This window comes from Sus scrofa, chromosome 14 (genome assembly GCF_000003025.6).
Source record: "Sus scrofa isolate TJ Tabasco breed Duroc chromosome 14, Sscrofa11.1, whole genome shotgun sequence".
NCBI classification, from domain to species: Eukaryota; Metazoa; Chordata; class Mammalia; order Artiodactyla; family Suidae; genus Sus; species Sus scrofa.
The window spans coordinates 52,063,678-52,091,536 of NC_010456.5; the positions used below are offsets into that span (position 1 = coordinate 52,063,678).

Genomic DNA, 27,859 nt, shown 5'->3' on the forward strand with positions numbered 1-27,859 from the left:
AAATACAATTAATTCACTTCACTCTTTGACAATGAAGTACTGACTGACTAGAATTCTAGAAGATCAGGTCAGGCATGATTCTATCTTTTGAGGGGTGCACAACTGTAAATCAAATTACTGCAGCATGTAAAGAATAAATCTGCTTTAAACTTTTAAGCTATTTTCATATATGCTATTCAAGCACTGTAATGTATCAGATTAATGACTTACGAATAATGACCTTTAAAGGAGGAAATAAGAGAATGATTTCTCAAGATTTGAAATAATCTATTCTTAATTATGTAGTAATGTCAAGAGCAGATGTTGTAGCATTCATAATAGCTGTCATAGTGCATAGTACTACAAAATAATAATTACCTCTTAATGCCCGTTTTTAGAAAATGAATTTGACAAACTTGGTATGTCATTTCTTTTTAGAATCTTTTTTAAAAAATTGCCCCTGTGATGAATAGTTCTCTAGTTCTGTCTGCATAAAGCCAGGGATGTCAAATTTCCTTCTTTCTTGGTTTTTTTTTTTTTTTTCTTTGTATTTTTGTCTTTTTTTTTTTTCCAGGGCCACACCCATGGTATATGGAGGTTCCCAGGCTAGGGGTCTAATCAGAGCTGTAGCCGCTGGCCTACACCAGAGCCACAGCATCACGGGATCCGAGCCACATCTGCAACCTGTACCACAGCTCATGGCAACGCCGGATCCTTAACCCACTGAGCAAGGCCAGGGATCGAACCTGCAACCTCACGGTTCCTAGTCGGATTCGTTAACCACTGAGCCACATCGGGAACTCCCTCTTTCTCATTTTTTTTAATATTCCCAGTTCTCACTCACCATCCTCCAGGACAATGGTTTTAGATACAAGTATGAATGGAATGATTTTGGGAATTTATTTATCTTTATTTTTATATATTTCTTGTCTTTTTAGGGCTGTACTCACAGCATATGGAAGTTCCCTGGCTAGGGGTCCAATTGGAGCTATAGCCACTGGCCTATGCCAAAGTCATAGCAATGCCAGATCAGAGTGGTGTCTGCAACCTACACCACAGCTCACAGCAACACTGGATCCTTAACCCACTGGGCGAGGCCAGGGATTGAACCTGTGTCCTCATGGATGCTAGCTAGATTCGTTTCTGCTGAGCCATGATGGGAATTCCGATTTTGAGAATTTAGTAATCTTTCCTTTTCCTATTTTATTTTTCTCAAGAGAGGATTGGAAAGCGGTTTATATGTATACCTCCTGACCCTGCTCCATCTGTCTGTGTGGACAACTCTATAAACCAGCTATGGAAACATCCCCATAGGCAGCTAAATACTATGGAGGTGACAGTGAAATTGGTGTGACTATACCCTAAGCAAGAACATGTGCTTTAGGTATTTAGTCTTTGGCATGCTGCAATAATTCTAAGTCCTTGTTAAAACCAGCCATCTTGAGTTTATTTTGTGCATGGTATAATAGCGTGTTCTAGTTTCACTGATTTACATGCAGCTATCTGGTTTTGCCAGCACCACTTGCTGAAGAGACTATCTTTTTTCCCATTTTATCTTCTTGCCTCCTTTATCGAAGATTAATTGACCATAGGTGTCTGGGTTTATTTCTCGGCTCTCTATTCTGTTGCATTAGTCTGTATGTTTGTTTCTGTACCAGTACCACACTGTCTTAATAAGTGTAGCTTTGTGATATTTTCTGAAGTCTTGGAGTTATGTCTCCTGCCTTGCTTCCCGCCCCCCGCCCCAGAATTGCTTTGGTAATTATGGTTCTTTTATGGTTTCATATATATTTTTGGATTATTTATTCTGGTTCTGTGAAAAATGTCATCGGCAAATGGATAAGGATCACATTAACTCTGTAGGTTGCTTTGTGTAGTATGGCCCCTTTAAAGATATCAACTCCTACCAAGCTCTTTTATAAATATTTTACATGCATTTTCTTGTTTAAACTTCACTTTCCCCAGGAAAGGGAATGTTTTCATAATTCTCATTTTAAAGATGAAGAACCTGAAACTCAGAGAGGTTAAGGATTGCATCCTAAGTCATTAGGCTGGTTAAAATGACAGGTAAGGGACAAACTGCCGAAGGAGGACACAAATACTTATGCTTCAACCAAGACAACTACACTGCTGCCCTAATGAGAGCTTGCATTTTAACAAAATTTAGTAACATGTTTTATTTAACCCTATATATCCAAAATACTACAGTTTCAACATGTAATCAAATAAAAATTACAAATGTGATATTTTACATTTTTTTCATAGTAAGTCCTCATAACATGATTAACTTCACAAATGCAGTATAGTAGGGAAGAACTTATTAGATCCATATTAGGTCTGTTTCTTTGACTTTAACCTCTGTGCTTTGTTGCCTGCACTTAGTCATGCTGGCTCTGCACTTTTTTGGAAAGAAATGTTGCCTAGAACCTGAAATATAGAGGAGAGCTTACTCTCAAGGCTCTGACCGTTAAAGGTATAACACTTTCCCATTCACATAGAGATGAAAAGTTGCAGAAAAGAGAATAACATTTGTCTTGTTGGAGGTTTACAGGAACATCATGACCTGCCCTCTGTGGACAGATACAAGAATAAAGGATTCTGCCACTAAGAAGTTTTCAGCAACTAACCATGTCGCTCCCTCACCTTGCCTTTAAAATTGCTTTTCTGAAACCCTTCAAGGAGTTCAGGGTTTTTGGACAACAGCCGCCCTCTCCTTACATGCCCTGCATTTAACCTTTCTCTGCTCCAAACTCCAACATTTCAGTTTATTTGGCCTCAATGTGTGTTGGGCACATGAACTTGTGTTTGATAACAGCGGCACATTTTAAGTGCTGAATAGCCACATGTGGTAAGTGGCTATCTTAGTGAATATTCTAGCCATAGATAATTTTCTACTCATAATTTCATACTATTTCTTGTAATGTCTTTTTTGTTGTTTATTCCTTTTTATTTAAAACTTCCATATTTATTGAGATATTACGGACATATAACTATATAAGTTTAAGGTGTATAATACGATGATTATGGCAAAATGATGACCACAACATGGTTAGTTAACACTTCCATTCCCATAAATAATTAACTTTCTTTTTTGTGGTGGTAAAATTTAACATCCAATCTTTTAACAACTTTCAACTTCTATAAAGTGAGAACGTAAAAGAGTTTGCATTTTAATAGTACTTTAGGGTTACAATAGACATAGCATTTCTATTTTTGATTTGAGATTTTCATATAAGCCACAGAGCAGGTATCATTATCTGAAAGGAATCGGCTTTTGTTTGTTTGTTTGTTGTTTTTTGCCTGAGGCATAGAAGTCAATGAAAAATAAACATGCATTTCTGAAAGGTAAATAAAGTCTGATGAAAATAAAAGTTTTTATTAAAATCAGCTGTATATTATTAATAAAATTAAGGATACTTTTTTTACACTGAAGTTGCAGATCAAGATTAGTGAGAGAATTTTAGGATTTTAAATTTATGTTAAAAAAGACAATTGAGGACTCAGAATTTTCCTTCAATTCCATCTTTATACATTCATCAATGTTCAAGAGTATGGAACATTTTCATTCCATGGATTTTTTTTAAAGCAAAGTCTCGAGGTAAAAATGATTTAAAATATTTTTAAAACAGAGGGAGGGAAAGCTCTACTGTTCTAATACCAATCAGAAAAAGAAAAGTTAATTTACCATCATGCAAGAGCAAATTTACATTATATCAGCACTTCACCCAATAATGCCAGGGACCTTTTCTTATTTCTGGGAACATCTAACCTTGTTTTAAAGATTCAGAACTTGGACTGTTCATTTGCACAAGGCCACCCTGTGAGAACACAAAGTCCCTATTACCTGTGACACATGATTTGTATCTTGTTCTTTCTGACCCAGGGGAGCTCCCATGTTCTCTGGGGAAAAATGAACCAGAAGATCTTGCCTGTACTATGTGACTTAATATCTTTGTCTTCATTGTGACCATAAGTTTTTGGTTACATGTTGACCTAATTTTTTAAATAAATAAAACATCTTTGAGAGGCAGAGAAGCTTGAGAGTGAGGGTAGTGTGGACTACACAGAAACTAGAGCTGGTGAAAAGCAGTCAAGACCAGAGGAGGTTCAGCTCCTATCCCTGAGACTTGCACAGACAATATCCTACAGCCTTAACTTCCTCATCTGAAAAACGGGCACAATGATCCCAGTGCCTACCTACCACAAAGGAGGACTGCTATGAGGAAGAGAGACATTAATAAATGCAAGATCCTTAGAAATTTCTATGGCTCAAGAAATTCTAGGTCCGAGGATTCTCTACGTTTGCCAAGTCATACTGAATCCAACTGGTATCATTATGAGGTTTATGCATTCAGTTACAAGCTTCTGTAGCAAATCACGAGTCTGTGAGGCAGTTCTTAGATTAACATCTATTACTTGTTTCAGTCTTTCATTTGGGGCCTTCATTCCTTCCTTCCAAAGCAACTGTTATCATCTACATGAATACATGAATGTAAGAACAAAACAGTTTTTGTTCAGTGAAAACGTAAATGGTAATGGTATCTTAAGAGAAAACACAGCCACGTTCAAGTTCCATTCCTAACTGAAGCCTTCCTTAGCTAAAGTCCTGTCGCAGTGGGGGCAGGCATCAGATCACTTAGTCTTCAATTGTTTTTCATATGTGACTCTTCTCTAATTATATTTTACATTTCTGAATGTTGACTTTTGTCTTAAGCTTTGAAAACCACACTACTTGTGCAAATCACACAAATAACATAAAGCCCATAGCATCCCAATACACAGTATATAATATAAACTATTGCTATGTGAAAAGGCACTGAAAATCATTGTTCTGAAATACGGCCTTCTTTATATCAGTCAGAAGTTAAGCCATTTTGTATTCATACTAGAAAAATGAACTCCACCAGGCATGAAGTCAAAGGTAATTCTGTACATTTATCTCCTAATCTAATATCATCAAAGCATTAAATGGGTCCCATTTAACAATGAAAGATATTTTCTGTACCTTTCATGTATGGCGTGACCCAAGCCTGTTTGTGCTCTAGTGAGAAACGGTCAAAGGTAAACCTGCTTCAAGCTGCTCTCACCTCCTCATCTAATCCCTCTACATTGAGATTCCTCACCTCTCACCTCTATGGAGATAATTATGACAAAAAGAACTTCTAAGGTTTCTTCTGATTAGAACCAATTTGAGACAAGTGAAATTATGACAGTCAAGTAGTAAACTTTCACCTGTATATTAGCACACTCAAGGCTGCCATAACCAAATGCTACAGACTGGTTGGCTCAAAAATATAGACATTTATTTCTCACAGTTCTGCAGGCCAGGAAGTCCAAGAAGAAGGTTCCAGTGGATTTGACTCCTGGTGTGGGGATAGAGGCCACCAATCCTGCACAACCAGAACCTGTCCTTAACCTTTATTACCTCCCAAAAGCCCTGTATCCAAATAAAATTGCATTGGTGGGCTAGAGCTTCAACATAGGAACTTGAAGGCAGACAATTCAATCCAAAGCATTCTGAAAAGTCAAATATTGTAGTGTAGCCTTGTGAACAAAAAGGAGGTGGAGAGAGAGTCTGTTTCAAACTATGTGGCCGTGATTCTGTAGAGTGCCAAGGGCAGCAATCATAACCCCTTTCTTACAAAGCCACGTAAAGAAAATATGGAGGAAACAGAGATGTGTGTGAACGCAGAGAAAGAGCACAAACGTGGAGCGCGATCTGATGATTGGATTTCCTGCTCCTAAATGCCCTTAGATGTATTTCTCCAAAGCTCATGAATAAATTCATAGAAGTGGTTATAAAAGACTAAGGAGTCAATCTGGGTCAGAATGTACTGAAGCCAAAATAGATGAAAATATATCTTCTCCTCACCCTAATTCTTTGAACGATTCAAATGTACAATCTCACTCCTGGTACTCCAGTTTCACTGTCAAGGAATTGTTTTCTTCCTTCAGCGGAAAGCCCTCCTGCCTGGGATTCCTCTCTGTTTTGTGCCACGGGAAGAGAGCAAACATGAACACCATCTTCTCTCCAGGAGCTACTCGAGTGGTTAGAGACTGCTGAAGTCCTTGACGAGGTCTTCTGTTTTCCTAACTTTTCCTGCCTTTCATTCTGTTACTCATCTTTGTGATTATCCTTCAAACCCTCTTCAAACTCTCCATGCTCCTCCTGAGTTATGGAACCAATATACGCTTTAGGGTCTCATCAGTGTTGAGCATAACAGCAGGAGTACCCTACTATTTTTGAAAATTGCTGGCAAATTTTCAAAACGAAGAGGCACAACAGATCCTTACTTCAGCTCAGCTGCTATTTCTTATTCCAGGAAAGTCTATCTTTCAAAACTGTAACTAACCTCGTCTTCAATTATTTTTGACATATAAAACATTTCTAACTAGAGTTTAAGTCCCAGAGTGCTGATTCTCAAAGACTTAATTCTCTTAAACTCCACAGATACACTGCTTTCCATAGAACTGTGTGGCCCATGTATATGCAGAATTCCTCTGGGTGATGAATGGCACCATCATTAATAAAGCCAATTTCTTAAAAAAATGCACCAATTTTTTCCTTTGCTTGACCGATTCCAGCCTCCGAACATTTATCTGGAAGATATTAAGTGTTTTGCTCAAGATGCCTACAAGGTGGTCACCTTTCAGCTTCAAGAGAAAGAAACAGAAACAGAGTCCAAGGAATTAGCCTGGAGGATACTGACAGAAGATACTGGTGACATTTGAAGCTTTGAATTCATTTGGAGATAGCTGGGTCCCCTGGGGTCTCTTGCCTCAGGAGCCTTGTCAAAACATAAAATAAATACTCTTTGATTTCATTACTTCACAACTGATCCTTCCCGACACTTGGTCTTGAGGGAAAATCCTCAAATGGTCTGTCTGAGGGGGCTGTAAGCCCTGAGTCTAAGAGTGGACATTCTATTTCTCATCAAAATATGGAGAGAGACAATTCTTCCACTACCTACATGTACCTCCAAGTTAGAAGACATCCTCATGATGGAACAGAAAAGGTTAATACGGCATAAAACATTTAGAGTTAATTTGAAATTATGACTATTTTCTCCATAGGAACAATACTGCAAACTTAAAATGTATGAATCACTATATGATGAGCTCCCCAGGTAGACATGAGGGACACAGCTTAATGTCACGCTAATCTATCTTCACATAATTGCTTAGTAGTTACTCCCTCAAGCTGACATTTTATTCAAATTAAACTGAATACATGGACTATATTATCCATGTCTCTTGGCTAAATGATGAAAAGCTTGTAGCCTCTGACCTTTAAAATATTTTCTTTTTCTTTTTTGAGTAAGACTCCAGAAACATTCGAACAACATATTCAGGAAAGAAAAATTCTCAAAGCAAACACAAATCATAATATTTTAAAGAATCACTCTCATCAAAACCCTTGAAAGTCCTTAATCATACTTACCGATGCCTCTCTTTACAAGCAGATGGGCTCCTACAAGTTTAAAATGAAATCCAACTGCTTCCTGGAAATCCAGAGTCAGCCCTTCGACCCCCTCTGCCCAGCTCTGTGACCTTGGATGATTTCTTACCTGAATGAGACTTCCTCCTGGATTCTCCTACCCTAAGAGTGGCTTCCTCTAGCCAGCACCAAGGGCTCAGTCTTTGATAACCACCAACTGAGTCTGACAACTTTTCCTGAGCAATGCTGGATTGTTAGCTCTTTTGGTCCCGCCTAGAGACCTAAAGACCATCCCATTTGCTAACCAAAGGTTTCTGCTTTTTCAGCTGCTCTCAGCTGTGGTTCAAGCATCATAACTACTTCAACTTCAGACACTCTGTAGTTTCTCATCAACTCTTCTTGGATTTCTTTCACTTGGATTTATATCTATTTAGGTATTTTGTTATGAACACACAAATTAAATATATATTTAAAAGTTTCACGTCACACACTACACTACGTATCACACAAACATTTTGAATTTTTAGGAATACTAACAAAATACATGCCACTCTTTTCAACAATGGTCCTTTTTCAAAACAGACAAAAAATATTTATTGTGAATTTCCATAAAAGGGTAATTTTTGAGAAACACAGTCCTATTTTTAAATGTGTGTGTGTAAGATGAGAAAGTACTTTTGCATGAAATCTGCTCAATTTATGTTAATGTAGCCCTTTCTTTTGCTGATTATTGTTGCCAAGCTAGGATCAATTTAGGAATTTCAAGTACAATATCTCCAAAAACTGGCTTTCACATTAAGTTGGAGAAACAAAATAAAATGTGAATCCATGGGATGCTGAGTGTTACGGCAAAAGGAAATGTACAGACTTTGAAGAAAAACAGAGGTCTACCTAGCAACTCTGCCACTCCCTTTCTGTAATTTTAGGACCATATGAGCACAGAAGCAACAGTAGGGTTCTTGTCTCTTCTCACTTTACATGCTCTCACTTCCAGGCCTTACATTGCCATATGATAATATGGAATGCCACCAAATCTTCTCCAACCAGAAAACTTCTGAAGTCCAGACCTTCTGTAAGTTCCCCCACAACATTCCACATTCATCTTAGCACCTCAGATTCTTGATGTTCTAATCCTAACTCATGAGCTCCCTCCACTAACTTGTCCCTCTTACCCCAGGTCCCACTTTTAGGAATGATACTAAAACTGTTCTTTACACACCTATATCCATGCTCTCTTCTCTTGGAATCATAAATCCCTCAGACAGCTAGCTGGTCACACAGCTTCCTCCCTGCAGCTGGGTAAGGCTATGTAAGAAAGGGAAATGTTCCCTTCTGCTCCTCACACTCTCACACGTTGTCGATGGAAGGCAATCTTTTCCCTATCTATTCTTTTTCCCAGAAAAGTCAGAATGATTCTTCTAAAAAATCTTCAGATTAGATCACTCCATTGCTCTGATGGGATTCAGGGCAGGATACCCCAGAATGTGCCACTTTGGCACATGCAATATTTTGAGCTGAAGACAATCAAGGCCCAAAAGACTCAGGAAGAGCTTTTTACCTCCCCCTTAAATGTCTAAAAGGATTAAAACAGAAGACCTGGTCCAGGAGAAGAACCATCACCCACAAAAACTATAAAGGGCGTGGGAAGCTGGGAGAGCCTGGCAGGGCCTGTTTGTTCAGAGTGCCCTCTCTGTCTCTTTGTCTTGCCTGGGCATGGCAAACATTTGCTTACCAAACATGCTTGTCCCACCTTCTTGCAAATTGTCTTCCTTCCCTTTGAAGCCCCAGAACCGCACCCCCACCCCCGCTCTTCTCTTTAGCTCAGGATGCCATATAAGCCTCAGTTGCCTGACTGCCTAAGAGCCTCTCATGTCTATGTGAGATTTCTATACACAAAATTTAATTTTCTCTGCTTAATCTGTCTTATGTCAATTGAACTACTAGTCAAGCTAGAAGAAGAAAAGAAGGGTAGAAGAAAAATTTTCCTCCCTTATGGCTCAAAATCTTCCAATGGCTTCCCAGGTCAGAATTTAGGGTCCTTACAATGGTCTACTTGGCTTGTATGATCTGCTCCTCCTCCACCAACCTCTGACTTGATTCCACTTTCTTACCATTTTCCTGCTCTGTATTCTAGGCTCAATGGGTCCTACTTTATCTCCTCCAACTTCCCACCTTAGCACCTCTGTTGATGTTGGCTCCTTTGCATGGGCTTCTTTTGGTCTCTCTTCCAATGTAACCTTACTAAAAAGTGCTTTCTTGAACACTGCCCACCCCCTTTATTGACATGATTCTCTGTTGCCCTAATATATTTAAAAAGACTGATTTCTCTTGACACTGTATATTTACACATGTGGCTTCTTTCTGGCCCTTACTAGGATATAACCTCTATGAAGGTACAGCCTTTTCTGTTTTATTTGCTGTCATAGCCTCAATGCCTAAAAGAATGTCTGGCACAGAGTACTTAGTCAATAAATATCCCAGAAGGAGGAAGCATACTCTTTTTGAAGACATAGTCCAATCCAAGGTTGATGAAATACAGGAAATTCCAAATATAAAAACACTTTCCTATATTTGGGGAGCAAGTTTACATTTTTCAAAATGCAGCATTTTCAAATATCTAATTCATGAGCCCTGCTATTTTACATTTTTTTTCACTCATTAAAAAACACTCTAATCAGAGAGATGTACATTTTTTATTCATGTTCTTATCAGTTCCATGCGAATGTTTACTTAACCTAAGATTGAATGTAAATCTCTTCTGTGCACAAGGGAAGTGCTCAAAGCCAAAGCAACAATTGCTTCCATTAATATTTTATTACTCATCATTCCTCCTGCAACTAAAATTTGTGACACTTCAACACAGAACCCTCCCTTGGAAAACAAACAAACAAACAAACAACTGAGAATATCTCATTCTGTCTTTTTCAGCAAAACAAATTAGTGACAGTCAAACAAATCACATTTTCAGTCTAATTGCTACTGAAAACTGCCCATGGAGAGAACTGGTGAGGTTCACATGATTCTAAAACAAATATAGCAGCTATACATATATATATATATATATATTATATGATATATAAATATATATAAAATAGCATCTTTTAAGCATATCTTCAACTCTTATTCTTTGAGCTAAATCTTTAATTGTGACTTAATCAATAGTGAATTTATAATAATACTGAGACCAAAGTGATGTAGTCTTTTATTTGACTATCAAAAATAAGAGAGTAAATAAGATTTCAGTGCATGATTAACTGTCCTAAGGACACAACACGATTTAAAGGACTTTAGAAGTATCTGGGTATTGAAAGTTGTTTACTCATTGAGTATCATTTTTTTTTCACTCTGTAACATAGATTCCTCAAAACACCACTATCAATACTTTGCTACCTGAATGTGAGTTATAAAACAAACAAAAATCTGCAAGTCTCGACTTTCTATTAATTTAGTCCATGCAAGTATATTTATATTATTTCAATAAAAGAGTCTTAAGAAAAGGATTAATGTTTTTTAAATACTGAAAAAGCAAAGCCCAGTTGTTTGTAAACAAAAAAGAAAGAATTTAGAGAAGACTTAGAGTAACAGGAATTTTATACTGAATGTACAAAAGAACGCAATTAGGCAGATTCTAAGATAACAACTTACTCAAAGGCATACACTCTTTCCAAAATGTTAGTGGCAAGATAATAATAAAGCATCTTTTTTACAATTAAAATATTTTAATTAAAACTTAACTCTCAGTTTTTTAAGCTCATCCATTTACTTATTCAGTTATTAAACAAACATGAACTCAGTGTCTTTACAAGGCACTTTCTTAAGCACTGGCAACATAAAAACAAGCAATATAATATTCTTGCCCACCACAGGGTGTGAAACACAGCCTCAGCAAAAAGACTATTTTCTGCTATGCTAGTGTCTCACTCTCAATGTGCTCATCCATGACTTTAATTCACCACAGGAATTCCTAACATTCACTAAATTGTCAAGATTTTCTTTAAATGCATTTACTCCTTGTTTCTGGAATGTTTACTCTGTCAGAACATAGAGGATGCAAACATGAGTCAGGCCAGCATTGGCCTGGAGGAGGAAGCCTCCCTCTGGCACACCTAAGCTGTGTGACCTGGGGTTAGACATCTCACAATCTCTGGGGACAGCACTTTCCCCTCTGTCCCTCCCTTTGCCATAGAATTGAACCATTAAGGGTCTCAGTGAGGCCTAAATTGAAGAATTGCTATTCTCTGCACAGTTACCATGCCAGGAAAGCCCTTTATGTACCTCATCTCACTGAATCCTTTCAACAGTATGTCCATAAAGTGGGTTTGATTACCCTTTCCACAGATGAATGAGAGAGCAGAGGCTAAGATATGTCCAGAGACAGGAAACAATTAGGAGCTTTCAATCCAGGACTTGAATCCAGAGCTGCTGGGTGCAAAGCTGATGCTGATATCCACTAACCATACTACTTACTACATGAAAGTGCTGTTAAGCCATAGGCACACCAACATGAAATACCAAGCATCTTAAAGGAAGATGAGCAGGTGTACAAATGAATGTGCACAATGTGCTTAGTAGACTTGAATAATCTTAACATTAAAATAGCACCCATATTAAATATTGTACTGATAATGAAGTTCAATAAAGTTTATAAAAAGGTAATTAAATAAAGTTCAACAAAGTTTATAAAAAGGTAATTAAATCTTTGTTGAAAATCATCATGGGAAAATATTTTGGGGAAAATCCAAAACAATGTGTTTAATTAATGGGAAACACACATGCACATGCACTTGTATGCTAATTATATATACTACTACTACTAAAACATGTATATTAGACCCTTCTGCAAATAGATCAATGAAAAAATTTTAAAAATTAAAATAAGGTATAAAAACTCTCCAATTATTTTTTCAGATGGGTAACTACTTTTACAGCAGTTTTATGTAGAAATGTGAAAACATCCAGTAAGTATGATGTACTAATAACAATGGTATTTGATGGTGGTAAGAATACAGTTGTATACTCTAATGAATATATTTCTTGAATGTACCTGGTTAAAACAGATCACACATTAGCAAAGGCAGGTTTTTATAAATGTGAGCTTTGAAGACCACAAATTTGTTTTTTTGTTCTGTATTTAAGAGTTTGAAAATTAGAACAGCTTTATGCAGTGAACTGATTTTTTTTGCTCTAAATAATAATTTATTTTTTTAATTAAAAAATTTATTTTTTATTTCCCCAATACATTATTTTTTTTCTACTGTACACCATGGTGACCCAGTTACACATCTATGTATACATTCTCTTTTCTCACATTATCATGCTCTATCATAAGTGACTAGAAACAGTTTCCGGTGCTACCCAGCAGGATCTCATTGCTAATCCATTCCAAAGGCAATAGTCTGCATCTGTTACCCCCAAACTCCCAATCCATCCCATTCCCTCCCCCTCCCCCTTGGCAATCACAAGTCTATTCTCCAAGTCCATGATTTTCTTTATGGAACCAGAAATTATCATACTGAGTGAAGTGAGTCAGAAAGAGAGAGACAAATACCATATGATATCACTTATATCTGGAATCTAACATACGGCACAAATAAATCTTTCCACAGAAAAGAAAATCATGGATTTGGTGACCTGATTTTTTTTAAGTATATCTACGTATCGATATGATCTAATTTACTCACGAAGATGATGCTGTTATAGTATTACATGATATTATTGTTCTAGGACAGCGAACTTACAAAACAGAAACAGACTCACAAACTTTGAAAACAAGCTTACCAAAGAGGAAAGGTGGGGATGGGGGATAAATTAGGAGTTTGGGATTAATATATACCCAATACTTCATATAAAATACATGATTGGAGTTCCTCTCATGGCTCAGTGGTTAACAAATCCAACCAGGAACCATGAGGTTGTGGGTTTGATCCCTGGCCTTGCTCAGTGAGTTAAGGATCCAGCGTTGCTGTGAGCTGTGGTGTAGGTCGCAGACATGGCTCGGATCCCGTGTTGCTGTGGCTCTGGTGTAGGCCAGCGGCTACAGCTCTGATTCGACCCCTAGCCTGGGAATCTCTATATGCCGTGGGAGTGGCCCAAGAAATGGCAAAAAGACAAAAAACAAAAAACAAACATGATCAACAAGGACCTACTATATGCACAGGGAACTCTACTCAACATTCTGTAATAACCTATCGTTACAGGAATCTGAAAAAGAATGGATATATGCATATGCATAACTGAATCACTCTGCTATACATCTCAAACACATTTTAAATAAAAAATGCTCCAATAAAAAAATGAAAGGAGGTAAAAGAGTATATGCTGAGAACTATAAAACATTAATCAAGGAAATTAAAGAGGATTCAAAGAAATGGAAAAATATTCCATGTTCCTGGGTTGGAAAAATTAGTATCATTAAAATGGCCATACTACCCAAAGCAATCTACAGATTCAATGCAATTCCTATCAAATTACCCATGACATTTTTCACAGAACTAGAAAAAACAATCCAAAAATTTATATGGAACCATTAAAGGCCCAGAATTGCCAATGCAGTCCTGAGGAACAAAAACCAAGCAGGAGTCATAACTCTCCCAGACTTCAGGCAATATTACAAAGCTACAGTAATCAAGACAGTATGGTAGTGGTATCAAAACAGACATGCAGACCAAGGGACCAGAACAGAGAACCCAGAAATAAACCCAGACACCTATGGTCAATTCACCTTCAACAAAGGAGGCAAGAATATAAAATGGGAAAAAGACAGTCCCTTCAGCAAATGGTGCTGGGAAAACTGGACAGCAGCATGTAAATCAATGAAACTGGAACACACTCTCATACCATGCCCAAAAATAAACTCAAAATGGCTTAAAGACTTAAACATAAGGCAAGACACCATCAAACTCCTAGAAGAGAACATAGGCAAAACATTCTCTGACATAAACCACGCAAATGTTTTCTTAAGTCAGTCCCCCAAGGTGACAGAAATAAAAGCTAAAATAAACCAATGGGAACTAATCAAACTGACAAGCATTTGCACAGCAAAGGAAATCATAAAAAAACCAAAAAGACAATCTACAGAATGGGAGAGAATAGTTTCAAGGGATGCAACTGACAAGGGCTTAATCTCTAAAACATACAAACAACCTATACAACTCAACAGCAAAAAATCCAACAACCTAACTGAAAAATGGGCCAAAGACCTGAATAGACATTTCTCTGAAGAAGATATACAGATGGCCAACAAGCACATGAAAAAATGCTCAACATCACTAACTATTAGAGAAATACAAATCACAACAACAATCGCCTGGCACCTGCCAGAATGGCCATCATTAATAAGTCCACAAATAACAAATGCTGGAGAGGTTGTCGAGGAAAGGGAACCCTCCTGCACTTTTGGTGGGATTGTAAGTTGGTACAACCACTATAGAAAACAGTATGGTGGTACCTCAGAAAACTATACATAGAACAATCACACAACCCAGCAATCCAACTCTTGGGCATATATCCAGACAAAACTTTCATTGAAAAAGACACATGCACCCGTATGTTCACTGCAGCACTATTCACAGTAGCCAGGGACATGGAAACAACCTAAATGTCCACCAACAGATGAATGGATTAAGAAGATGTGGTACATATACACAATAGAATACTACTCAGCCATAAAAATAAAAAAATAATGCCACTTGAGACAAATACCATATGATATCACTTATATCTGAAATATAATATACAGCACAAATGAACCTTTCCACAGAAAAGAAACTCATGGACTTAGAGAATAGACTTGTGGTTGCCAAGGGGAAGGGGGAAGGAATGGAATGGACTGGGACTCTGTGGTTAATAGGTGCAAAATATGGCATTTGGAGTAGGTGAGCAATGAGATCCTACTGTATAGCACAGGGAACTATGTCTAGTAACTTGTAATGGAACATGATGGAGAATAATGTGAGAAAAAGACTGTGTGTATATATGTATGACTAGGTCACTTTGTTATACAGTAGAAATTGACAGAACACTGTAAATCAACTATAATGGAAAAAATAAAAATCATAATAAAAAATAAAGTCATAAATCATACATAAAATGTATAGATCAGTTCTTAGCAAAAGTGAATCAATTAATTATTATTGGTATTAGAAGACACATCTCACTAATTTCACCAAAAATTACTATAGTAATTAAAATAGTTTTAGTAAAAAAATAACATTCCAGGTAACCCAGCCTATATCAGGTAATTAATACAAATCTGTTGAATGAATGGACAACATTCCACCCTAAATGGTAGCCTTTTTTTTAAAGAGATCATTATAAGATCTTAGAATTTTCTAAGAACTTACATTAATAAGTAGAGAGGAATTTGAATGACACTACATCTTTCAAAGGTGTTAAAGTATTACAAGTCACCTCCTAAAACATTACATTTTTTTCTATTTGGATTTTTTTTACAACTGAAGAATGATGAGAGGGTTAAAGCTCAAGTTAATAAATTCACTGCTAATCTTTCTGGTTGCTCCAGAATGGTGGGCAAATTAATTTCCTGCATGATTTCCCTAGCTGCAAGGGAATGATAAATCAAGAGGGATTCATGGACCACTTAGCATTTATTCAATACACAATACGGCATTTGTTTAGTGACTATTCTCAACTGCCATCAGGAATACTATGCTGACTAACGTGGGGGTCCTTGTCTTCCAGGCATTCAGCCTAAGGGAGAGACGATCAAGGAAATCAGTAAGTTACAAAACAACTGAATTGTTGAGTAACCATGAAGGTAGGGGTTGAGGAAAAATATGGTGACTTAACTATGCCTGAGGAGAAGATGAGCAGGGTGTGGGTGGGGAAAGACACCAAAGAACTAGTGAGATTTCATGTGTCTTGAAGACGATACACATTTTGTAGGAAAGGGGATTCAGTGAACTCCAGGCAGAATGGGGAGCATGTACAAGTGCAGCGCTTGTTTAATTCCCAGGAGATATTAAGACACTGAAGTGGTGGTGCATATGTAGGAGTCATGGAAGAGAGGAGCTTATATGAGTTGCAGGGAAACTTGGTGGTGAAACCGAGTCCCCCTCAGTTATGAAAACCACATCCAAACACTGCCCAGTGTTTCCCAGGGAACAAAATCATGCTGGTTGAGAAGCACTGATTCAGAGGAAAAGGGTTAAGACAGTATGAGAAGAACAATGCATATGCAGGTATCACTGGGTCACTATGCTGTACAGCAGAATGTGACATAGCACTGTAAATCAACTATACTTAATAAAAACAATTTTTTTACTCCTCTCTCAAAAAAGAAAGTTCTCACGACAGTGCAAATCAACTGTGCTTCAATTATGGCAAAAACGAAAGCCTAAAAAGAAAGGAAAAATCCCAGTTATCAGTTCTAGTTTAATCCTTCTTAGGAAGTGGATAGGAATTAATCATGATATAATTTCTCTATAATACATTTTTCTTTGTTATATGTAAAGTGAGGATGACATTACCCATCTCACAGCACTACTCTGAAGATTAAGTGATATTCTGAAGTAATGATATGTGTCAGGGGACTCACACAGAGGCTGGTCCGTGGCAGTGCCTTGTAAATGTGAGATGGTCCAGCAGACTAAGGGGAAACTCAATTGTGTTAATTGCTTTGCAGTGTACAGATAATTAGTTTAGTTTAAAATGGTCTTTATTAGTTGGAAAAATGTCCCAGAAGGATAGCTTTCAGCACCACCATAATCATGGTTTGTTTACAACTTTGAGACAGGCTCTCAAATTTCTTTATCTCTTTTTCCTAATTAAGAAATAAATGTATTGCAACCAGAAGTTAAGATAATACTCGAAGTCATAGGTAACTCATAGAAGAAAAATATCAACTGCAATTTTGGCCATTCATTACTTGATTCTGTTTGCCACCACTGTTTTAATACTGTGTGTAGTTTATACTACAGTATTGGGAAATAAGCTATATGTTAACATAAGTATAGAAGTCATTTACCAGGAGGAGAGAGTGGTTTTATTGATGACAGCTTTTCTTATAGGTCTGTCTCTATTGATTTGTTTTCCATATTAAAAATAGGTCTTCAATCTTTTAAGGCCAGAGTTCACATGGAGACATCCCTGACTCCTTTTACCTTATAGAACGTTTCTTGCAAAATATGATTCCCCTTTTTTTTCTTTTTAAAATGATTAAATTGTGTGCTATGCTTTTATGAGGATTAATCACAATAATTTTCATACTGTAAATGATTGATAGATTTCAAATGGGGTAGATTTGAAAAGTAGGACAATGACACAAACTTTGTGCCATGAATTTGAAAAGTTTCTCTCTAGGAAAATAAGCACCACTTTACTTCTCTTTGTTCAATGGTCTCAATCAAAGAAAATATTGACTTGTTTATTTTTTCAAAATCTTAAAGAGTAACAAAATTAAAAAAATACACTCCCCAAATTGACAGAACACTGTGAACCAGCTATGATGGAAAAAATTAAAATCATTTAAAAAATAAATAAATGTAGAAAGAAAAAAATTAAAACAAATATATATGTCCAGTAGTAGCCAATATAATAAATAAAAACAGTGTCAGGCGAACATGTAATTTTCTGCCAAGTGAAATAAACTACAGAGTTTAAATCAATGAAACTAACCCCACTTTTATGAAACCCTACTTGACAATTTTGAAACTATAGCTTCTACTTGACTTCACAAAAACATCCTTTAAAATTTAGTGTTGACAGTGGTAGAGAACACAAAACAAGATCAAGACCTCTGGGCCCATCAAAGTTCAAAGGCCAATGGAACTCAAAACATAAAATTCTGAGTTCAATGATTTTCTTTCAACCATCAGCTGAAGCATGACTGCAAATATAAATAAAAAAGGGCTGATTATAGACACACATATTTTAGCATAGCTGTACCTCATTCCTCCAACTGTGATTCTCCAAGTTGAGTCCAATGGTCCTAAAGTATCATAAGCACTCTTTGCCTCTCCATTCCTAGCAGGTGTGTCTTTTTTTTTTTTTTTTTTTTTTTTTTTTTTTGTCTTTTCCAGGGCCGCTCCTGTGGCACATGGAGGTTCCCAGGCTAGGGGCCTAATTGGAGCTGTAGCCACTGGCCTATGCCAGAGCCACAGCAACTCGGGATCCGAGCTGCATCTGCGACCTATACCACAGCTCACGGCAACGCCGGATCCTCAACCCACTGAGCGAGTCCAGGGATCGAACCCGCAACGGCAACCTCATGGTTCCTAGTCGATTTGTTAACCACTGAGCCATGATGGGAACTCCTAATTTCTTTTCTTACAGAAGGAGTATTTTAATGTTAGGCAAATCTTTTTTTTTTTTTCAGACAAAAGAACTGCCTCACAAAAATTTTGCATTATCCCCGAGCAAACTTAAAGTCTGATGATCAACAGCAGCAAAGGCTGGTCTTTAGGATTTGCCTAATTGTGACTGATACTTATTTCTCTCTTATTCTACAGTTTTATTTATATTTGTCCCGCTTTAATTTTCTATTCCATTTAAAATTATTGTTTTATTCTTGTTATAACCTATGTAGAGTATTTTTTTTTTAACCAGAGTAAGACATATCAGTAAAGACAAGTAAACAGTAGAGGATGGAAATGTTGAAAGGAAGAAAAAATTAATAATGTAAAGAAAAATATATTTGAACATTAAGATGGCTAAGTTAAACATGGGGAAGTTCCTAATTTCACAGCTATCATTGATTATATTATTACTATTCAGATGAAATAAACCAATTTGCTTTAAATCTCTCTCCAATATGGGAATATAGTTTAGGGCTCCTAAATATATGAAATCACTTATTCCTTGAGACATAGTATGTTGTTATACTAAGAATGAAAACTAATTTCAAAGTGAAATTTCACAACTGCTGAGAAAAAGAATTTTATGTATGAAAGGCTTATATTACTGTTGGCTGATAAGACCCAACATCCATGTGGGTCATCTGCTCTTTTTCTAAAATGCAGATGTGAAGCACTGTAAAGCATATGGACTTTAATTGGGTTTGAGCTTTGCCAAGAAAAGTCAGAGATTTAACAGATGAGTAGAAGGGGGCACAGAAACAACTCAAGTACTTCCTAGAGGTTTACTTGGGTAGCATATAACCTGCTTGGACAACATTAGACTTTATTCAGTTATTCACAAGTGCAGCTGTTTCTGAAAAGACTATTACTTACAGAGCCACAGTAGCATTTTACCTCTTAATGTCCCACATGCCCTTAGCAAAGTTTTTAAAGATAAGGCACTTCAATCAGGAGTCTTTAGACTAGAACACCCCCTAATATGGCAGAAAAAAAATTTAAAGATGAAAACACTGGTGGAGAAGAGGGAAGTGAACAGCCAGGCCTTAATGAAATCAGGATGAGCTGCTCACCAAAATATTAGATTTGCTGGCCTATGACTTTGTCCAAATCCTTTAAAAATGATGCCCATCTCTCTGCTTGCAACAGAGCACACCAGACATAGTCTCTGATCTGAGGAATTACCATTTTTATTGATCATTATTTTATATATCTAGTTCAGCAGCTAAATCAGTTCCTAGCTTTGGTATAATTTCATCTGCTTGTGTCTAAAATTAAAATGCATTTGAATTATTCATCATTCATCTCACAAATATTTACTCAGGTCTGATGTGGTCCAAGCATGGAGGATCCTAGAAGAATATATCTTTTGTTCCAAAATGTTCACTCTCAAAAGTCAACACAAAGTGCTAGAGTAATGACGGGAATAAGAAAAAGTCTGATAGAACAGTAAATCCCTATGACAAACATGTATATTTGGGGAGCCATTTGATTCATTAATATAACGTAATACAAATCCTCACAATCAACTCAGCATCTGTATCGTGCCTTCCCTCTAATAAAAATGTACTCGTTTTTATATTAGATTTTTAAAAATGAATCCTAATCAACTTAGGGAACTTTTCTGATTGAAAAGGAGTTAAAGGTAAGTGAAAAACAATACTGGAAAATGCAAAGGGATGTATGTTTAACCCAAGGTTCATTTAAGACACTATTAGTTTCCCTCTCAATAGCTATTTCATATGGTGGTGGCAATATGGTGGATTTCAGAGAGATTTTAATTTCCCTCTGTCCAGATTCTGGGCACTCAGTGACATAAAGAATTTAGAAAAATGGCTTTATCTTATTGGAAAAGCTTTGCCTATACTAATGCAGAACCTTAAAACATAATGTGCTTCACTGCTTGAATCCTTTCAAAGAAATTCCTAAAATGGCATGAAAAGAATCTGTGGTCTTTTTATAACTCTATTCACCACAGAGAAGAATTGTACACAAGGCCAAGCCATCCTGGTCCCCAAAGGAAATACAAAGGCATCTCATTAATAAGCACTATCCTGTACTGGGTCCAGGATGCCCAGTGTATGTGTGCCTGGCCTCTCCATGTATTTTGTTCTCCATTTGTCCCCCAGGATAAATACTCCAGAGAGAGCTGAAAACATCAACTGTCTCCTTAAGTGTAGGATGGCTCTGCGCAGACAAATTATTTGGGTAAACAGACCCACTTAGGTAAAGGAGAGAGCTATGCCTGAAGCATTAATTCAATACCTAGGTAACTGAGTTTACAACATCTTTATTAGTTTCCATTACCTGAACATCTGAGGCACATTTTTGTCTTAACACAGCTCCTTGAGCTTTTCACAATGTCAGTAGTGAAACACCAAAGGTTTTATATTGGTTTGGGATTGGTATATGCACACTGAGGCATATGGAATGACTGGCCAACAGGGACACGTTATAGAGCACAGGGAACTCTACCCAATAGTCTGTGATAATCCACATGGGAAAAGAATCTGAAAAAAGAATGGATGTGTGTACATGCATCACTGAATCACTTTGTTGTACAGCAGAAATGATCACAACCTTATTGATCAACGATACTTCAATACAACTTTAAAAAATGAAAAAAAGAACAATTAATTATTATAAAAAGAAAAAAATTGTCACCACTGTGAAATTAAAGCTGATTAGGCCGCGCACAAGGGGTGCCGACAAGGACGCAAAGTTTCTACTCAGCTTCAAAGCAGTTTGTATTTAGTGATTTATTTTTAAACTCTGAATAAAATAACATCACAGTGTGTCAGAGGGTGTCCTTAATGAAAACTTTCTGATGATATCTTATCTTCCTCCCTTCCGATGGCACGTGCACTCTCTCCAGTTATGGGGTGGCTGAAGTCTAAAAGGAAAGACTTCAGTATCTACCTCTATGGTCTACATAGTCACTATACAGTTATCATGAGAAGAAAATCCCTCCACTTCGGCTCAAAGAAATAACCTGATATACGTTATTCATTGTTGAAAAGGAAAAACTCTATGTCTGAGAGGAAGGAGAAATGATCCCAGGTCTAACTACCAACGTCAAACACACATCCATAGTTTGGTTATCCCGCCTAAAAATTTACCAGTATCAACTTATTTTGCTGGGTGAATCATGCAACTATGAAGGAGTGACATTTAAAACACATTGGTAGCTGTGCTGTAACATGAATCTTATAATAATGTCACTGCCAAACTATTAAATCCCTTTGCTCCTGATGGCAGTATGACATCAGGACACTGCTTGGGCAGCAACTTGTAGGAGAAGTCAGTAAAACTTTTAGCCTATGGGTCACTGCCTGGAGGAGCAGGCAAGGAGAAGGTATTGTCAGATTAGGCTACAGGACCCATGTGGAAATGGAATAAACTTTCCTTGGTATCTGCAGTCACCTCCTTTGTGCCCTTTCCTCCATCTGTTCCTGAAACCTAATGCCACCATGACTTGAACCTGAACTTGGGTTCTATAAAACCTGAACTTGGGTTCTTTACTCAACCAAGGTATCAATGATCACCAGTTGTTACCATTACTGCTACTATTATTGAAGAGTTTACGCAGGCATTGAACCCACAAGTTTCTATTCATAACAGTTTCTCTGGCTGTTGGGTGGAGATAGGATTGAACAGGGACTAGAATAGAAATGATGCGGTGACATAGGGACAATGGTAGAAGACTGATAATATTAGAAAGTGGTGAATTTAACTTGCACTTGGCAGGGGGTGGCATTTGACGCATCTAATAGCTAAGAAAAAGATAGTAGAGCAGTGGTTCTCGCCTTGGCTGCACATCAGAATCATCTGAAGAGCTTTCTAAAATTCTGAAGCCCAGCTCCACTCTCAGTACTGTTGACTTAATTTTCTAGGTGCAACCTGAGCAACCAGATAATCATCTTTTCATATTGAGGTTGAGAACCACTAGGTTGGATCAAGGCTTTGGAGAAATTGATGGGTTAGATGTAGAGAAGTTAAGAAGAGGTAAGTAATTTTTTTGCGTGGGGCACACCCAAAAGTTCCAGGAATGCGGAAGTTCCCAGGCCAGGGGCGGAACCTGGCCACAGCTGTAACCAGAGCCGAAGCAGTGGCAACACCAGAACCTTAACCCACTGACCCACAAAGGGAACTCCAAGATGGAGGAAATTTGTATGACAACTAGAATTTTGGCACCAGCAATTACTTTAACTGTAGTGCCATTTGCAGAGAAAGAAAGCCAAGATTTATGTGAAGTCTCTTGAGTTTTTTGATTTGGCAATTTTTTTATATCACATGTGTATTAATTTGTACAGGCCAAAAAAAACCCAAAAAGGAAAAAACCAACCCCTGTAAAATAAAAACCTAAGATAGCTGTAATGTGCAGGTGACCAGTTGCAACTTCGACCTTAAATCAGGGAGGTTAAACTCTAATTATGGATTTCAGACTCTCACAGAATGTAGGAATGAAATTCTCTGGAGACTCTTAGAAACATATCCATTAATTCCTTGATACCTCATTAATAAGAAAGGTGACCTGGTAAATTTGGTGCATTGTAATTGTGGATTTATTTTTTTTCCCTTCTTCCATCCTCTCCCTCCCCACCTCTTTCTAAGGAAGCATAACATTTTTTTTTCAAGGTCATAGGTTAAGGAGTAAAGCTAGGTTTTATATCTGATTAAGTCTCAAGTCTGTCTGTGCCACTTACCAAATGTGGTTTTCAGTAGACATTTTTGAGGGGAGGGGGTGGACAGGGGAGTTGTTACATAGAGTCTTGCTTTTGAAAATACAATTTATATAGATCAGACACTTCTCTAAATACATACCAGAATTTCAACGAGCCTACCATATTCCCAATAATATTTCAAAAGTTGAATACAACAAAGCAATGAGTCAAATAATAAAGTATCCCTTAGTGATAACACACCCATCCCCCCCCACACCCACAACCACACACACAGCACTCATCAAAGAGTCTGAACTGAGTTAAATCAGGAGCTACATGACTTATATCTTATGAGAATCTAATTTCAGAATATTTCCTTCAAGAGAATTCATTAATAAAACTGTCAAATACCGTATTTTTTTATGTCATATGATACACCAAGGGAGTACTTATCCTACAACCTAAGAGATCAAAGAATCATTAATTAATTCCCATGTGCAGTCATTTCATAATTTGGTACTCAGTTTTTCCTAAGCCTGGATTAATTTTGGAAAAAAAAAAAAGAAGTTTCTATCTTCCTGTTAGACTTTTGAGCCACAGATGCCGTTCTTATAAACATGCCAGGGAATCATCATATTTTACACACTTGAGTTTCACAAGTTGTAGATTAAATCTTATTATTTTCAGAACCATACGAGCATGGGATTTCCCTTCTCTCCTGGAATGAATGCTCTTAATATGTATTTATCACATTACAAAGAAAATGAAGGAGTCTTGTAGATCATACTGTAAACACATAGTCACCTTCGACACATGAATTTTACTCTTCAGAACAAACTCCACTCTAAGTTAACAACAAGAAAAGCAGAAGTGGATACACATCCACAGATATGACTCAAAGAGATGAAGCATATGCTGGAGGTTTTACATACCTATTCCAGGTAGGCTCATCAAACCAATCCAATGTTTCAAGGACTGTGCTGTGTGCTAAACTTTCCTTGTAGAAAGAAACCAGATGCCATCTCACCACAAAAGCTGAAAGCCAAACAGATAAATCAGAAGTAAATAAATCATCTAAAACAAGATAAAAAGCTGAAGTAGGATACCTGGATCACTCAATGATGAGATGGGGCTTTAATTAAATGATAGATTTCACATGTGAAGATTTAGCCCAGCATTTTCCCAAATGTACTCCATCAAGAAGTCCTTTCATGCCACAACACCTGATAGCATCCTGCTGAATGAGCCATCCACAGCAGCTACTGGGGAAACAGTGAGTTTGTGCGACATACTTCTCCACAGGGATGTCACATCTTGTAGTTACGGTCCTGTGGTCACATGTTCTCAGTTTGAAACTTCCAACAATTGGGAGTACTCCGTAAGCGCCCCATCTTAAAATTTGCACAGAAGGCACATATATTTCTATCTCACATAGAAAGCTAAGTGTTAAGCTTCCTTCACAAGTTTTATAGCAAATTAGCAAAGAATCACTCATCTGACTAGTACAATTTGTTAAATGATGGCAAAGGGTATTTGACATTCACTTTGATCATCATTTTGATCAATATTTATTGAGTGAATAATAGAACTAGATATTGGGTTGAGAAAATGAATAGGACTTGGTCTTGCCTTCAAAACACGAAGTCCAGTCAAGTGGGAAAGGCTACGCTGGACCCACATCAATGCTGAGAATTAAACAATTGTGCTCACAGTGCAGACAGGGTCCGAGGTGGCGTCACCAAGCTGAGGGTCTTTAAGCTGAGCCTTGAATGCTCAGTAAGGAGAGTGACAGACAAAGGGAGCTGGGGGCGAGGTGGGGGGAGAAGGCTATTATTCAGACAGCATGTTCAAACACAGGAAGCTATGAGGGAGAATGGCATGTTCTGAAAGCTGCCTCACATCAGGCCTACAATAACGTGAAGGGAACAGAACATGCACAAAGGAAATTGCAGAACATCCTTCTACAGATATAAATGACTGTAAATCAGCCTAACGGTACAAACAAAAGCACCTACTCCAATAACTGTACAGAATTTGAACCTATTCCCAAAGTCCTGTACACCCATCATCTTGTTCTGGCTTCACAATCTCTCTGCAAATTAGGAGAGTGTAGGAGTGCCTCTTGTGGCTCAGTGGTAACAAGTCCAATTAGTAACCATGGGGATGAGGGTTCGATCCCTGGCCTTGCTCAGTGGGTTAAGTATCCAGCGTTGCTGTCAGCTGTGGTGTAGGTCACGGATGTGGCTTGGACCCTGTGTGGCTGTGGCTGTGGCGTAGGCTAGCAGCTGCAGCTCCGATTTGACCCCTAGCCTGGAAACTTACATATGCCTCAGGTGTGGGCCTAAAAAACCAAAACCAAAACCAAAACCAAAACAAAACAAAGTAGGACAGTGTAATCTCACCTCTACCATGTGTGGGAACACTGAGGTTGAAAGGCCTCTTCAAAACTATAATGCAATTCTTGTAAATCAGTTCATGTATCCTATTTTGGATTACCCATATAAGCAATATCATATGATATTTGTTTTTCTATGTCTGATTTACTTCACTTAGAAGGATGATCTCTAGGTCCATCCATCTTGCTGCAAATGGCATTATTCCATTCTTTTTTTTTTTGGTCTTTTTGCCTTTTCTAGAAGCGCTCCTGCGGCGTGTGGAAGTTCCCAGGCTAGGGGTCGAATCTGAGCTATAGCCGCTGGCCTCCGCCAGAGCCACAGCAATGCGGGATCTAAGCCACATCTGCAACCCACACCACAGCTCATGGCAACGCCAGATCCTTAACCCACTGAGTAAGGCCAGGGATCGAACCCACCACCTCATGGTTCCTAGTCGGATTCGTTAACCACTGCACCATGACGGGAACTCCCCATTCTTTTTTTTTTAACAAAACAGAAATAGACTCAGACATAGAAAACAAACTTATGTTTACCAAAGGGGAAAGTGGGTAGAGGGATAAACTGAGAGTTTGGGATTGACAGATACACACTACTATACATAAAATGGATGACCAACATGACCCACTGTACAGCACAGGGAACTATAGTCAATATCTTGTAATAACATATAATGGAAAAGGATCTGAAAAACAATGTGTATATATATATAGATATCTGTATATACACACATATAATTATACATACACATATATAACTGTATATATATATGTATATATATATACACACACACACGTAACTGAATCACTTTGCTATACACTGGGATCATTATAAATCAACTATACTTCAATTAAAAAAATAAAATAAAAACTTTCTATACTTGGGGGAAAAATGATTTATGTTGACTAGTTCAGCCCCCACTGTCGCAGGGACAGGTGTGCAGTGCATGTGATGTGGGTGTTGTGGTCTCTGCCCTCCTTCAGGACATGTGCCTTCCTGACTATGCTCCAGGCCCAAACTGATGGCTGTCACATCCCCTTTCCTATTGCCAGTTTCAGGAAGGTGAGCATGGGGTAGAAAGATGGTGATTAAATCCATGTGTTTTCACCTCTGGCATTTTGATATTTTTAATAAAAGCCTTCTCTGCACATGGAAGGCAGGGCTGGTGACCGTGTGTGTCCAGCAACCATGGAAAAACTGGTGGCTCTGTCTCCATCCAGCTGCGGTCCTCAAATGCCCTCTGAGGACGTAATTGTTACAAATGAGTCTCTCGCAGGACTGGTGGTTTTTGCCTCTGACTTCATCAGCACTTTAATAGCTTTGCTGGCATAGTGTGTGGATAACGGGCTTTGAACTGAGGTCGGAATAAATGCATTTATTCAGAGAGGAAAGGAGGCCAGCACTTGTCTGTAACATGTAAAAATGTGGGGGGAAAGCATGGAGATGGGACGGGGTGAAGCAGGTTTAGTAACCTGCAAAAATGAAGAAACCTTGTCTATGACACATAGCTTATGTAAGAAGTAAAATTCTAAAGGAGCCTGTGGCGTTCCCCAGAGTATGGGAAATATACTTGCTGAGGCTGGAAAGATTGTAGAAGATTTTTTTCCTTCCTCTTCTTCTCCCTCCTCCCACTTCTTCTCTTTTAAACTCCTGAAATGGAACTGTTTAGAATACAGCTTACGCATTTCAATTTCTCATCATGAATTGTGAGAGGCCGAAAAATCTTTTGGTAGCCCCTTGTGAAAGAGGATAGGAATTTTTATTTTCCATGCTTTTCCAACTGAGAAACTGTATGCTTGTTACAGGCTTTCTGAGACCTTATAACATATGAGGAATTACTCTGGCTTTAGAGAAGTGTGACTGCTTAAAAAGGTAGCTTCTGTTACAAAGGCTTTTAAGATAGAAACCAATTCCGGGCAACAGATGAGCAATAATGCCTAGAATACAGACACTAGATGTGAGACCAAGTCCAAAGTACACTATCATCCAGATATGCAACTTCTAGTAATTATTTTGTGTTACATTTGCTTGACAAATCACACTTGTTACCACAGGAGTAAGCTTGTTCTTGGC

General features: G+C 37.7%; 1 protein-coding gene across 25 annotated transcripts in view; it reads right to left on the reverse strand.

Moving 5' to 3' along the window:
• Positions 1-27,859, reverse strand: part of CHRM3 (cholinergic receptor muscarinic 3) — a 545,038-nt gene that overhangs the window by 245,053 nt on the left and 272,126 nt on the right. For all 25 annotated transcript variants that reach the window (XR_002338271.1, XM_021071792.1, XM_021071795.1 and 22 more), the window contains one exon: positions 24,326-24,428. Coding sequence is in view for 15 of the 25 variants with exons in the window: in XM_021071792.1 (XP_020927451.1) it covers positions 24,326-24,428 (103 nt within the window). In the remaining 10 variants the exon portion in view is untranslated. The remainder of the gene's footprint in view (positions 1-24,325; positions 24,429-27,859) is intronic.